The sequence below is a fragment of the Pogoniulus pusillus genome, chromosome 7, assembly GCF_015220805.1.
Source record: "Pogoniulus pusillus isolate bPogPus1 chromosome 7, bPogPus1.pri, whole genome shotgun sequence".
Classification (NCBI taxonomy): Eukaryota; Metazoa; Chordata; class Aves; order Piciformes; family Lybiidae; genus Pogoniulus; species Pogoniulus pusillus.
The window spans coordinates 18064897-18078383 of NC_087270.1; the positions used below are offsets into that span (position 1 = coordinate 18064897).

The 13487-nt window shown below is 39.1% G+C and overlaps 1 protein-coding gene across 3 annotated transcripts in view; it reads left to right on the forward strand.

Moving 5' to 3' along the window:
* PLCB1 (phospholipase C beta 1) overlaps positions 1 to 13487 on the forward strand; it is a 434017-nt gene that overhangs the window by 273361 nt on the left and 147169 nt on the right. For all 3 annotated transcript variants that reach the window (XR_010302819.1, XM_064146106.1, XM_064146104.1), the window contains exons 8-9: positions 3266 to 3366; positions 4725 to 4891. Coding sequence is in view for 2 of the 3 variants with exons in the window: in XM_064146106.1 (XP_064002176.1) it covers positions 3266 to 3366; positions 4725 to 4891 (268 nt within the window). In the remaining variant the exon portion in view is untranslated. The remainder of the gene's footprint in view (positions 1 to 3265; positions 3367 to 4724; positions 4892 to 13487) is intronic.

The window sequence follows — 13487 nt, forward strand, 5'->3', positions numbered from 1 at the left end:
ACAAGTGAAATTCTCAGCTTCAGCTTCCAGCTTTTCTGCCCAGATGTACTGAAGGATAAGTGGTGTTCCTGTAAAGCCTTTGAAGAGCACTGGACTCCAGCAGCGTGCAAGGCACAAGTATTAGGGAATCTTGCCCAGCAAAATCACAGCAAATCATTCAGAGAATTCATGAAAGACTCTCATAGATGTGAACAGCTTAGGTATTTTGGGTTGAAAACCACCACGTAAAGATCCCTCTAAAGATTTTCTCCCCAGGTTTACATACCTCTCATTACTCTGAAAAGATACAGGGCTCGCTGGTCGTGAGTTTCACGTGATGTTTGCCTGCATTTCTCAGAACCTTTGCATGACACTAAAACACAAAATGAAATTCACATTCATGGGGAAGAGAATCCCAAGTAAGCATTCAACGTTCTCTCTTAATTTATAGTTTCAAAACTGTAACAGTCCCTCATGAATGCTACACAGTGACCCGAGCATAGGGCATCCCTTGTTAAGGGATGGATTATGTGCAGCACTGAGCACTCCAGCTTCAGATTCAGCCAAGCAGTTGAGCATGACTGCAGTGGAATGGCCTGTGGACTTCAAGTCAAGCTCATTTTTAAAGCTTAGATTCATTTGTTTATGTATTTCTGGGTCAAACCTGGCATGTGTAGAATCTTGCAGGACTAAGCCCTGTGCAATCTGATTTTCAGCAGCGTTTGTAGAGGAATGTTTAAATTAATGTTTAAATGAAGTTTTTAAATATGCCAATGAGTTTTAGAATCTGGCATCTGATTACCTATCATTTTTGATTATTATTTTTAATATTGGCTTCTTTTGGGGAAGGAGGGATACTTTTTGTTACTGTTGGGTATTTTTATTTCTTTGGGTTTTAGTCAAAGGTGCCATAAATAGGATTTGAAGAGCTTTATTTTAGCTGCCTGTTTGGCTGTGAAGACTCTTTTCTGCCTTCCAGTTAATGTAGAGGTTCACAATGAAGCACCAGTGAGCTTAAAATAAAACAACCAGCTATTGAATCCTGTCTGTCCAATAATCCAAATTAGCTGGTGTGTTGCCAAATATATAACAGAATGGATACAGATGTTATAAAAGCAGGCAGGTCAGTAGGCAACTCATAAATCAGCAGTACTTGAAATTAGTAGAGAGTCTGGATCACAGAATAAAATTGCATGTCAATATTCAGCAAAACTGAGGGATGCTCCCATATGCTACTCAAACTTTGTGATTATTTTTTTTTCATTAGTGTCAAAAGAAGAGGGGAGTGCATAAGGTATGTGGGTGTTTTCACTGTTGTGTGGATGGCTGAGACCAGGCTGAAGAAAGGGACAGTGTATTTTAAGCCCCTTTGGTTTGGCAGTCAGGCTTTTGGAATTCAAACACAGTTATCTGAGGTTGTGCCTGGTGTGGCAAATACTTACAGTAAGGCTTTTGTCTCCCATCTACATCTTTGTGTTCTATAGCCCACCAATTACACTACTGGTAGGAAATAATTACTAAAAGGTTCTGCACCTAAACAGACTTCTGTTGGTTATCCTCTTTGGAGGCAAGCTTTTGGAGATGGGTGTTGAGAAACTGACATCTATTTTCTTAAGTGGCAACTAAAAACCTGGTTTTCAGGTTACTAGAAAAAACCCAGGAGGGATCAAGGGATGTCTGTGGGGTTTGGTTTTTAGGGTTTGGGGTTTTTTTTTGTTGGTTTTTGGTTTCTTGGATTTTTTTTTAACCTAAAGCAGGAATAATATGGAAAAGTTCCTTCTATGTAACAAAGGCTTGAATTGACACTTATGGTTCCCTTGGTAACGGCATTAAACAGGCAGAATAAATAAAAGCAATGATTTCCTCTATGAACAGCTTACTTCTGAGACAACCAGGTTCAAGAGCATTTAAAAGCAAAAAGCTTTGTGTCCAAGTTACAATTTTCCTCCTCCAGGTCATCAGATGTGGTCCAGGTCATCAGGTGTGGGTATTATTTTGGAGCCACAGGGAAGTGTCATGTGGGTCTACGGTGCTCCTGGAGACTATGTGTTACAGCTTTTGATAAAGGTAGCTTGTCTGGAGGAAACTCAAAAATGAGATTTTCAGTATTTGCATTTCACAGAGTTCATGCTCTCCTTCTTCTTGTTCCTTTATAAGGCTTCCTATGTGCAGAATACGTGCTTCTCTGCTATTTTCTTTTCTCGGTGCACTGATGAAAAGGCAAAAGCCACTGACCACACCATTACTGCTTTGTGCAGATAAAAGCTTTGGACCTTTTGTGGGGTTCTCATCTCTTCCCAGTCCAGCTAAAAATCACCTCCTGCTGTCTTCAGCAAAAACACCAGAACTTGAAGGCAGTGTGACAATGATTCTGTGTGCTAGTGGGACAAGGGCTCTGGAGCTTCATTCAAATGGCTCTTTTCTTTATCCAGCCCAATAGTTCCCTCCAGTTAAAAGCATTAACTCCTTTCTGGTTTTTTTTTCCCATCCAGCAGGTGTAATGGGTGCGTTGAAAGTGTTTAATCCTAGAAGCAGGATTAAATGTAAATTGTTCTAAATTGTAGAAAATGTAAGGAAAAAAGGATGATATCTCTTCAATAGGAGAGCATATTTATCAATGCCTGTAAAAGCAATCTGGCTGCCAAATGCATTGCAGTGCATGTTTAGGACAAAGATATATGGAAAAGCTACATTGTGTGAGTTTTGCCCAGAATAATGGGATCTTGATCATGTGTCCTCAGGAGGGAAATGAAACATTTCAGCTGCTGTCACAGAACAGGTGTATTAATAATGACTCAGTGACCCAGTTTGTTCCCTGGTTCTTTGAAAGCTTTGGAAAGATGAACGATGTGTTTGTCATCTGTAATGCTGCCATTTTGCTCGCTGAGACACTTGAGCTCATCACTAGTGGCCAGCTGCCCTGCTGGGAGCAGGCTCAGAGGCTGCACTGAGATTCACATACCTGTTCATGATAGGGGTGCAGATCAGGAGTTGTAATTCCCTTCCTTCTGTCCATCCTTCCTTCCTGCACAGGTGCTCAGAGAAAGAGAAAACTTTGCCTCGTGGAAACCAAGATTATAGATGTATTTGTTTGGGGTTATTATTTGTTATAGATTTGCTCTTTAAGCTGCTCTGTTATTCAGTGGAGTTTATTATTCTGCAGAACCTAGGCTTCTCTAGGTTGCAGGATGTAAATCCAAAGGAGTGCAGTAGTGAGTGATCTGTTTACAGGGAATGTATAAAAGTACTGTATCACTCTTTCACTATTGTCTTCCCCATTTCACAGAATGATTCAATCCCTCAAGATGACTTCACGCCAGACGTGTACAGGGTGTTCTTAAACAACCTCTGCCCCCGGCCTGAGATCGACCACATCTTTTCTGAATTGTAAGAAAAGACACTTTTTCCCCCTTTTTTTCCCCTCTCCTTTTCACTGATTTTCTGAGCTGAGGATGGAAAAGTAGGTTATTTAGACTGGAGCAGCATTCATCGATTGCCAAGAACAGATTTCAGTGTTAAGCAGGGCTGTTATTTAACCTTGGATCAAGGGTTCCATCTCTCCCAAGATTTTGTCTCCATTTCTAATGGTGAGTTTTAAAGTAATTTGTTCCTAGAGAAGCAGAACTGTCAGATCTTGTTTCTCTAGGTGGTTTGGGATAGTTTGGGCTTCCATGAAAGGAAGAAAAGTAATAAGCAGTATCAACATGCAGTAGACATGAGAATATGTATAATCACCCCCAAATGCTTAATTAGGAGCTGAAAACTTACAAAAACTTGTAGGATTCATGAATTCAGACTGTGAAATTACGTAAGCAGCCAGCTACAACTGATCTTATACATTCAGTTACAAGCTATAAACGTGTGTTACTTCTACCCCTTGCAGCAAGCCATTGAATTTCCCAGTTTTATCAGGGCCTGATCAATGGACTCAGAACATGAAGCAATATGAAAGTGAAGTGATTTCCAAAATACATCCCAAGATCACTAAAGCAATTAGTGAGCTTGTCTTTTCAAAGCGAGAGTGCTCACATACTCTTCTTGTGCTTATTTCCTCTTAAGGCTGAGATTTCAGAGGAATGTGACCTTGCCCTAGTTTGCACCCATTGAACCTGTGGATAAACTTCCCATTGCCCTGTCACAGAGCAGAAGTAGGCCAGTATTGGGTGTTCTAGACAACACTGAGCACGTCACTTGGCTGAGAAGCTTCCTGGATCTCCCATCTGGATACAAATTGTACCCAAACTCTGCTCTTCTTGCTAATTCTAAGTAGACATCTCCTCGCATAGTGCCTAGCATTTTGTAGCAGGTTTATTTGAAAAACAACTAAAGCCAATGCTAGGATAATGAAAGAGGGCTGCTGTTACACAGCAAATCGTAGGTCCAACAATGCCAGCAGAGTGTTTGTGGCAAGCTCAGGATTGAATTCCACGTTGTTTTCTCTTTTATGTTTTTAAATTGCTACGTTCCAGGAAATAAGATGAATGAAAACCTTTTAGCATTGCTCTAACTCTTCCCATTGATGTCATTAGTGCTGAATGCATCTGAAAAGTCTCACTCCTAGATGTTAGACAAGGAATGTTTGTCATTGCATGCTGGCAAAGTAAATTAGTCTGCAGACCCAGTGGGACAATGTTTTTGTTGTATGATAGTTTGAATCTCATTTTGGTTTGCCTGGGAAGTTACAGAATATTGAACAAGATTTGAAGGAAATATGTTTTAATGGCCTTGCTTTAATTTTTCTCTAGCGGTGCCAAGAGCAAACCATACCTTACTGTTGATCAGATGATGGAATTTATAAATTTAAAGCAACGTGATCCACGATTAAATGAAATCCTTTATCCACCCTTAAAGCAAGAACAAGTTCAAGTTCTGATTGAGAAGTATGAGCCCAACAGCAATCTAGCAAAGAAAGGTCAGTGGTTTTATGTTTTTGCTGTACTCAGTTTCTGATTTGAATCAATGGCTCAATTACCCTTACAGCGCATGCTAAAGCAGAATTTGGTTCAGAATCAAATTGCATTTCTAACTGTCTGCTTTTGGATCATACAAGCCTGTGAGACATCGTGTGGTGCATTTATGAATGCGTCTAGCTGGGATCAATTTAGGAAGGATGGGGCTGGTTTCAGTATTTACATTTCAGTACATGGAATCGATAGTTCAGTAGAGTTGCTCTGGTCTGTAACGTTCACAGAAACCTTAGCGTCACAACTATTTACCAGTGCTGGAAATACGAAACTAAAGAAAAAGGCAGTGATGATAAAAGTAAGATGATGATAGTTCTGTCATTTAATAGTAATAGGTCTGGCCCTCTGCTTTCCGATAAAGTGCCACACAAAGTCAGATCTGAGAGTAGCTGAGAGTGTTTCGTGCTGTAATCAAAGAAAATTTCCCTTTTGAAAATCTCAAGTGTTGTCAGGGCTTAACTGGGCATTTCGCCAAAACCAGCAAGAGAACTCCTGCTCAAATCTCTGCAGACTTTTGCTACAATGACAGATCTTAAAATAGCATTGATTTTTGTGTCTGCACCCTGGTTTATTCTAATCCACAAATCCTAATGATTATCCCAGCTTTTAATGTGTTTATACCTTAGAAATTTAGAGGCATGGGAATATCCTGAAAAAAACCAGATCTAATATGAAAAAAATATTTTCGTCCAGAGATCTTTAGATCCAGAGGAAACACAAAAGCATCTCTCCTAATTGTCCACAGGTTAACTGAAGGCACTCTTGCCCCTCTCCCTGAAGCATTCTTCTGACTTAGATGTCGTCCTAGAAAAAGCCTGTGGCCCTCAAAGCCATGATCAATATTGTCAAAAGGCAACACTCTTCTAATTTTTCTCATAAGATCTACTATTATTTAGAGCTTCCAGACGTTTTGATAGATGGTTAAATTCTGCTTATTTATCATGCCTTATGCATTCAGAGGGAATACTGCATGAGTAGATGAAAATGCTTTGTGACCTCTTCTCATCCGTGCAAATATTACTATATTGCTCTGCGCTTACCTTATTTCATATCAGCAGCAGAAAAGTCTGGTACCTTAAAGATCATTCTTACTACCCAAATATTGGCACTCCATATAAGCCAGATAAAGGATTTATTAGAAAGAGGTGTCCTGGTGTGCTAAGAGAGTTAAATCCCCTCTGAGGAGGAAGCATGAAACAAACCTTGTAAAGAGCAGTGTTGTGGTTATGTTTGCTAGCACCCTCCAAGCAGGACTTGTGGGACACCTCCAGCTTATCCTGATGGACACTGATACATGAATTTTATGCAGATGTTTGCTCCTTTGTAGGTCTCTCTTCCTGAATACAATTTATATTGCTCTTACAGAAACAGACCTCACAGAAAATGCTGACTTTGTCAAGGGAAAGGCAGGTCATAGGGAGTTAATTCCTTATGCTCCAGTGCAAATCTCAAGCTTAGAATTACAGGAAGTGGCTAATGAGGAAGGACATGGGGACATGGTGTTTTCTGTACATCTGCTTCGAGTTGGGAATGCAGTTCACTGTATATTAAGTGTAGGTGTGCACTCAATCCTACACTCACAGAATAATTGCAAACAAATGCTGCATGTCTTTAAAATGTCGCCAAAATACAGCAGTGCATATTCAAAATAATGATTTAACCTTTTAATGTGACGTTTTGTAAAAGGGATTGTCACTCAGGCTCTCTGCTGCCTGAAGGGACTCTTAGAGGCTGGACTACAGGGGTGGCAAACTGAAAGGACACATTTCAGTGATACCTTCCCTGCCCCTGGAACTATACTTACTTGGGCCACTGAGCCCATGTTATTTTCAGTAGACCTGTGGATATTCAGACCAGATAGATGTGGTCCATTGTTATACACCGGTAAACTTATTGGCCTTCAGTGTCCCATCTCTGCTGTTCAGCTATTCCATTATAGTTCTAGTGGTGGCATTGCTTATGTCCCCTTACTTGTCAGGGCCAAAGCCAGTTGAGACACAAGGATAAAAGTACCTGTTTGGCCTGACTCCAGTCCTGTCAGTAAGAGCAGGCAAAAACATTAGAGCACCCAGACCAGCAGTTAAAATAGGTAGGAAGGTTGAAGAAACCTTCATCCAGCATAGTACTCAAGAGAGCAGGACCCAGTAGATTCATGAAGAGAGGTGGGATTAGAGTTGTTGTCTATGTGCTGCTTTATACCCCACATTTCAAAGTGAACTGGAAGAGGTCCCAGCTAAACAACACCAAAACCCAGAAATGCAGCATAGAGAAGAGGGGATTAACATAGCAAGGCACAGGAACCAGAGGTTCATGTGAGAGGATTATAGCAGGATGGAAAATGGACATACAGGTGGCTTAAGGATGACTTCATCCTGTTGTGCCAGACCAGTGCAACTAAATAATTGGACTTTTGGACCTGTTCTGAAGAGTTTTGGTTCAAGAAGCAAGCCAGAAGATCTGACAACAAGGTTTATGTATTTGTTCTGTCTTGGCAATGAAACATGACTCCTTTGAAGTAAATCACTGATATGGGTCCAGAACAGTAGAAAATATCATAAAGAAATGTAAAGGTTGTGATTAAGCACTTATTGTGAGTAATGCATGCTTTGAAGTACTTTGTAGTGGTAGGAATTTTATAGACTTCTTTGCAAGAATTAGGTGGTATAAATGGGCAGCCCTTGTTCCAGTTAAATCCTTTTTCCTCAGGTTGCATTAGAGTTTGAACACTTGCCGTTATTCAGTTTGTGTGTGTTTGTGCACACATCTAGACACAGGTATTTTGTTTCTATAAGCTGCTTTTCTGAGCAGCTCCATTCGTTATCTTGTTTCATTTTTATGACATCAGATTGCAGAGAGTTTAGGGACAAGTACAGATAAATGGTGAAGATTGGTCCAATTTCATATTTGTTTCTGTAGTTATTTCTGTGTTTAATTATTTCTTTTAAGTATATCCAATCCTCAGATGTTCTTCTGAAATAAAGATATTCATGTTCAGCCTCCTCATCAAAGAAGCTGATCTCTTCAGTTTAAATTGATCTTTAAGGTCTGTATAGTCCCTGTTTAAACTAGCAGGGAGAATTACTTTTGCAAAAGCCTGAAACAAAGTTAGTGGCAAATATCCTTATCTTTCAGGTGTTCCGTAAGGCCCCGAGGCCTTTATTCTTTAATTCCCATGCACAGTAGCAGACGTGTTCAGATGCAAAATTAAACTGAATGACTGCAGTGCACAAGGATTAAAAGCATTTGCTGAAAGCATTTATGCCGAGGGAGTACGATTTCATGGGTGCAGCATGCACAGTGTCCTGGCATTTGCTTGAGTGTGTGTGGTGCGGGAAGAGAGTACATAATATGAAAACCTCTTGTGCTCCATTCCCTGGAGCACTGTATTATTTCTTTATTGAAGCTCAATTCCCAAGGTTGTTGAAGTGAAATTTCTGAGCAGAAACCATCCAGAACCATGAACACAGGTATCTGAGCAACTTCTGAAAGTGTGATGCATGGGGTTCTTAGCAAATAAAATCACATGATTTGAAAATAGAATTTTCTGGTAAATAGAATTAGGATTTATTTTCTTCTTGAAATCTTAAATGCAAATTAATAAAGCAGAAACTCTGTGCCTTTGTATAGCAGCCTGACTCTTTGCTTCCAGTGCCTTGTTTGGACAGTTGTAGACCTTCACTTGCCTTCTAATTTCCCATCTACCTGTATTCATTATCTGAACATCCAGTGCACAACAATATTGACTTTTAATTCTTCCCTCAGGGATAATTAATTTCTAGAGAATTATTGGCATGTCTCTCAACTTAGACAGCACTGGTCAAAACACCTTTGACATCTCTACCTCTCTGATCACCGTTACAGCCTGTTTTTGCACCTGTTGCAGCTGACCTACAGTACTTTGAACACAGTAGCAAGGGCTGTCTATAATATTTTAAACTATTACAACGTGACTCTTCAGGTACCTGGTAAAATCAAATGCCATTGTTCTTAGTGGACAAGGACCTTAAGTTGCAGAGCGTTGAGTTAAAAGTCTGCCTGCCTTGAATGCTGCTCATCAGTGACATATTTTTTTGGTATTGTATTGCTGGGATGCAATGAAGCTCTTGCAACATCAGCAGATACACGGGCTTGACATCTACATAGGTTTAGCATCTGGAGAAACATTTTATTGTGATTGAAGCAAGCTGTTGTGATTAACGCTTTGTGTCATCCAGTGAAGGAGATTAATGCAATATGTATAGCATGCTTCCTTATCAGGTGGAAACAGAAGGAAGTTCCTGGTACTGCTAAGCACTCTCTTGCTGTCAGCAAAAGCACACTGGGGGGCTGTGAGGCCTGCTTAAAGAGCATCTTGTACTTTGGTGATTTCAGGCTGTAAATCACTTGCACTGGGTGGCTGACATAACTGCTAAATATATTCCCTAAATATATTCCCTTGCCAGGGAATCGATTGGGAATTTCCTTATTGCCTTTTATTTTTTCCAAAAAGACTTCTGTAAAAGTCAGTTGTTCAGGATCTCATTACATTATTGAGGGGAGATGGGTGATTGATGCTGAATTTCAGGTGTTTCTTCTGGCAGTGTCAAGGATCCTGGGAGCAGTAGTCTGGGTTTCTGCAGTTATGACATTTACCACATGAAATTGGTGCAAGTTCTGCAGAAACATGCTGGTCTTTCCTGATTTAATGATGCAAATTGTGAAAGTTTCTAAGTTGGAAAAGGCTATGGAGCTTTGAGAGCTCAAATCATATTGTCTTTTGAAAACCACTGAGTGATAGTCTTGGCTATCTGAGATTCTTTGGTGTCTCTTAAAGACTCTAAGCATGCAAGAACAGCTGTACCAAGGCCTGCAAGGGAAAATAGATGTGAAAAAACAACGATAAAATTGCCTCCTCCCACTCGTGATGATTGGAGCAAGACAAGGGTTAAGTTATTATTAGACATTCTTTTTGGAGTTGTTTTTTTTGTTGAAAGAGATGGTCTGGGCTGTAGTATAAGTTATAAAAAATAAAGTCTGAAAATGCTTTGGAGATTTTCCTTGGCCAATGCACGTGTAGTTGTACCTATTTGGAAATGCTGTATGTCAGTTTCAGTTAAACGTGGATCTAGAGGAACTCTAGAGGAGCTGGTTCCACTATTGTCTTAGAATTCAGGTATTCTGTTTTGCTAGTGCACATTTATTGATAATTGTTGCTCTGGGCTTTTCTTGGGTAATAAAATAGTTTAAGCAATTAACACTAGATTAATTTTATACAGCATTTACTACGTGTACTTTTTTTCGTGGCAGCCTTAACACCAGGCAGCATTCACATCAGCACAAATGTCTTTTTTCCTCCTTTAAACATCAACACGTTTTAAAAAAATTAATCTCACCACATTAAATTCACCTTTTATTAACTGCTTAAGAATAATTACACATTGGAGCTTTTCGATGGCAGAAGGGGGTCATTTCCTAGGCAACAGATTTTAGTGGTAAAAACAAGTGCCTTTCAAACATGTCCACACTTTTAAGACATACCTCATAATATTTAAAGCTTAAATTTTCCTCTATAAATCATTCAGGCAAATGGTGATATTTTCTGGCACTGAAACATTTGTAGGTGTTATTACAAAATCATAGAATTTATGTTAGATTCTATGACAATAGAATGATCAATGATGATAAATAGATACATTGATAGAAAAGATAAATCCTTCATCCTCCTAACTGTAATAGCGGAGATTAAATACTTAGAAAAGAAAAAGCCACTGACTTTGGGGGGTTTTCAGTGCTTTCCAGCATTCCAGTTGCAAAAGAGAAGAGCTCTCAGCATTGTTTCTCATTCTTAAAAAACAACAGAGCAATACATCCCAGTAACAATTTATTGTTCTTTAAAATTTATAAGCTACACAAAGGTTGTAGCCTATTCTGTGTTGTCAGCAGCAAGTGCTAAGTTAGGTAGCCTGCCAGAAATCCTTTTAAAATTTACTTTAAAATATCTATATGCAGCAACTGTTAATATGAATAATACATCATCAAAAATAAATTAATGGATGCTACACTTACCAGAATGAGGTTTTGAAATATGTTTGTGTAATGAACAGTATTTTCTTTTTACTTGCTCAGATTTAGCAATTAGTCAAACTAAAATTAATTTCAGACTTTGATTCTCAAGTAAAAGACTAAAGGTCTTTATAAAAGTATTTTTAAATGGAAAATCCTCAGTTATGAGGATTTTTGCATCTGATTGATAAGTGAAGTGCTTCGTCGTTCCAGCTTTAACAACTTGATAACAAAATGAATCAGTGGATGTGGACTAGTAGATTTTGCAACAGTGAACAAAGACATCAATATCTGGCTTGGTAAAAAATCAAATTGTTTTACCTTTTATCCCTTGGTTGCATAAGCATAGAGACTGGCTTATAGCTGAGACCCATGTGCTTATGTACAGAGTTAGGTTTTGCTGTTGGCATGAGAATTAGTGAAAATACCAGAAATGCATTTAGTGTTCCAGGGAGGGCAAGTTTTCTGATCTTCTGTGTGTAGTAGGGATACTTTGAAAGAAGGACAAAATTTGTAGAAGCACATTTCTGGACTGTTATCTGGTATCAGGAATAACTCCATTGATATCAGTGTAACTCTGCTGAATGTATAATACAGACTTATTATGGAATTTGTATCTTCAGAGCTTCATAATATAGTGATAATGTGAGTCAGGCTAAATTTGTGCTAACAAATATAGAAGCTGACCATATCTGTAACTCTAATCCAACCACTTGGAAACCTGATAGAGTAGCTGATAGACCCCAGACTCAAACCCTAGAGGCAGACTTAAACTCTGTCGTACCACTGCAGAAATATTACAGAACCTGGGGTGACAGGACTGTAGAGCAAGCATGAGTAGAGGTTTCAGAATACACATAGGGGCTGCATCATTCCCTTCTGCTGGAGCTTTTGCTCAGAGATTAGTAAAGGAAGTCTTACATCAGCACTGTATTTTAAGGGTTATGTAGACATGTTGTTTTTTTTTTTCACTTCTGCCTGCCTGAGTTGTGTTTGCCTCAGCCTCAGACTATCAGAGCCCAAAAATAGAAAACTTACTCTGAAAGTCAAACGACTTCTTTGTGCTTGTTGCTGTCTGACTCTCTTTAATGGAACCCTGGGAGGTATTTATTATTTGAAGATGAATATCAGATGAAGTTTACTTCTGAAAACAAAGCAGCATGGACTCAAGTGCTGAAGGATACAAATGTGGATAAACTTTGAATAAACAGTGTGAGGTTTGCTTCTTCATTATGACTGCTTCGAATGTAATATTCTGCAGCTGTGAGGACAGAGGGAGACTGCTGTAATCCAGTGGGTGACATCTAGAACTGGTGGCAGAAAAGTGTGATTTTCTTGGCTTTCCCACAAGTGAGCTCACTGACATTTGGCCGTCGCATTTTGTGTGCCTTTTTGGTTTTTACCTTATCGTTTGGTTGCCTCAACTAAATAGACAGCCATTCTGTGCCTTGGGGAGCTAGCAGTGATCCCTAAGTCTTTTGATATGTATGGTATCTGTCACAACAGGGCTTTTAACATAGTTAGAGTGTGTGCTCTACAATGACCATATGAAGAAGTTTCACTCATAATGTCAGATGTAATCATCTAACAATATCCTTTATCTGGAATATGATGGTTGCCTATAAATACATCAGGGTTAAACACTGGGGAGACAGAAAGAAGTGGTAAACTAGAGGATAATGTTGGCAGAAGAACACAGATGTATCATGTGACCTTGAATAAATTTAGGCTGGAAATAAAGAGGAGTTTCCTAGCAATATGGTTCTGACTCACCCTACCAGACATAGTAAAGAGAGGGTGGGGAAAAAAGAGCAATTGTTATTCAGATAGACCTCGATTTGTTTATGAAAGAAATTGCCAAATGCCGTGCCTACAGTAGAAGAACCAAGTTTAAAGAGTGAATAAGGAAATCCCTTTAAAGGAACTGAAATACCTTTTTAGTTTGTGTGAACTGTCTCCACAGAGCCACACAGTGTTTTTTTGTTTTTGTTTTGTTTGTTTTTTCCACTTCTCTTGAATATTATTCTTTTCTTCAAGTGGAGGAGTTTCTGGAAGTAAAAATAGTAGCCACGATGAAGACTTTTCCTATTTTTTTCCCTCCTATAGCATGCTCACACTCTACCATTATCTCTCCCCACTACACTTCCACAACAGTCTTTTTTTGCTACTGTATTATTGTGTAAAGTATCACCTAATAGGAAAAACAAGTACATATTTACTGCATGTCTTTTAATGCAACATGACAATTGGAAATAAGCCAACATTTAAGATGATTACATCTCCCAGGGTCACTCTGAGGCATTCTACACAGGGTGTTCTGCAGAGGTTTGGGAAGACAGTGGCATATTCCAGCAGTGGCCTTCTTTCAACCTGTCAGAAATAACTGTAGTGTGGCTGGGATTAGTGGTATTTTTATCTGTCTGTTTTAAAATCTTTCCACTTACCTAGTTGTCTGCCTGTCTTAGAAATCTGTCATGTTGTAAAATGTTCATTTCACTGCTA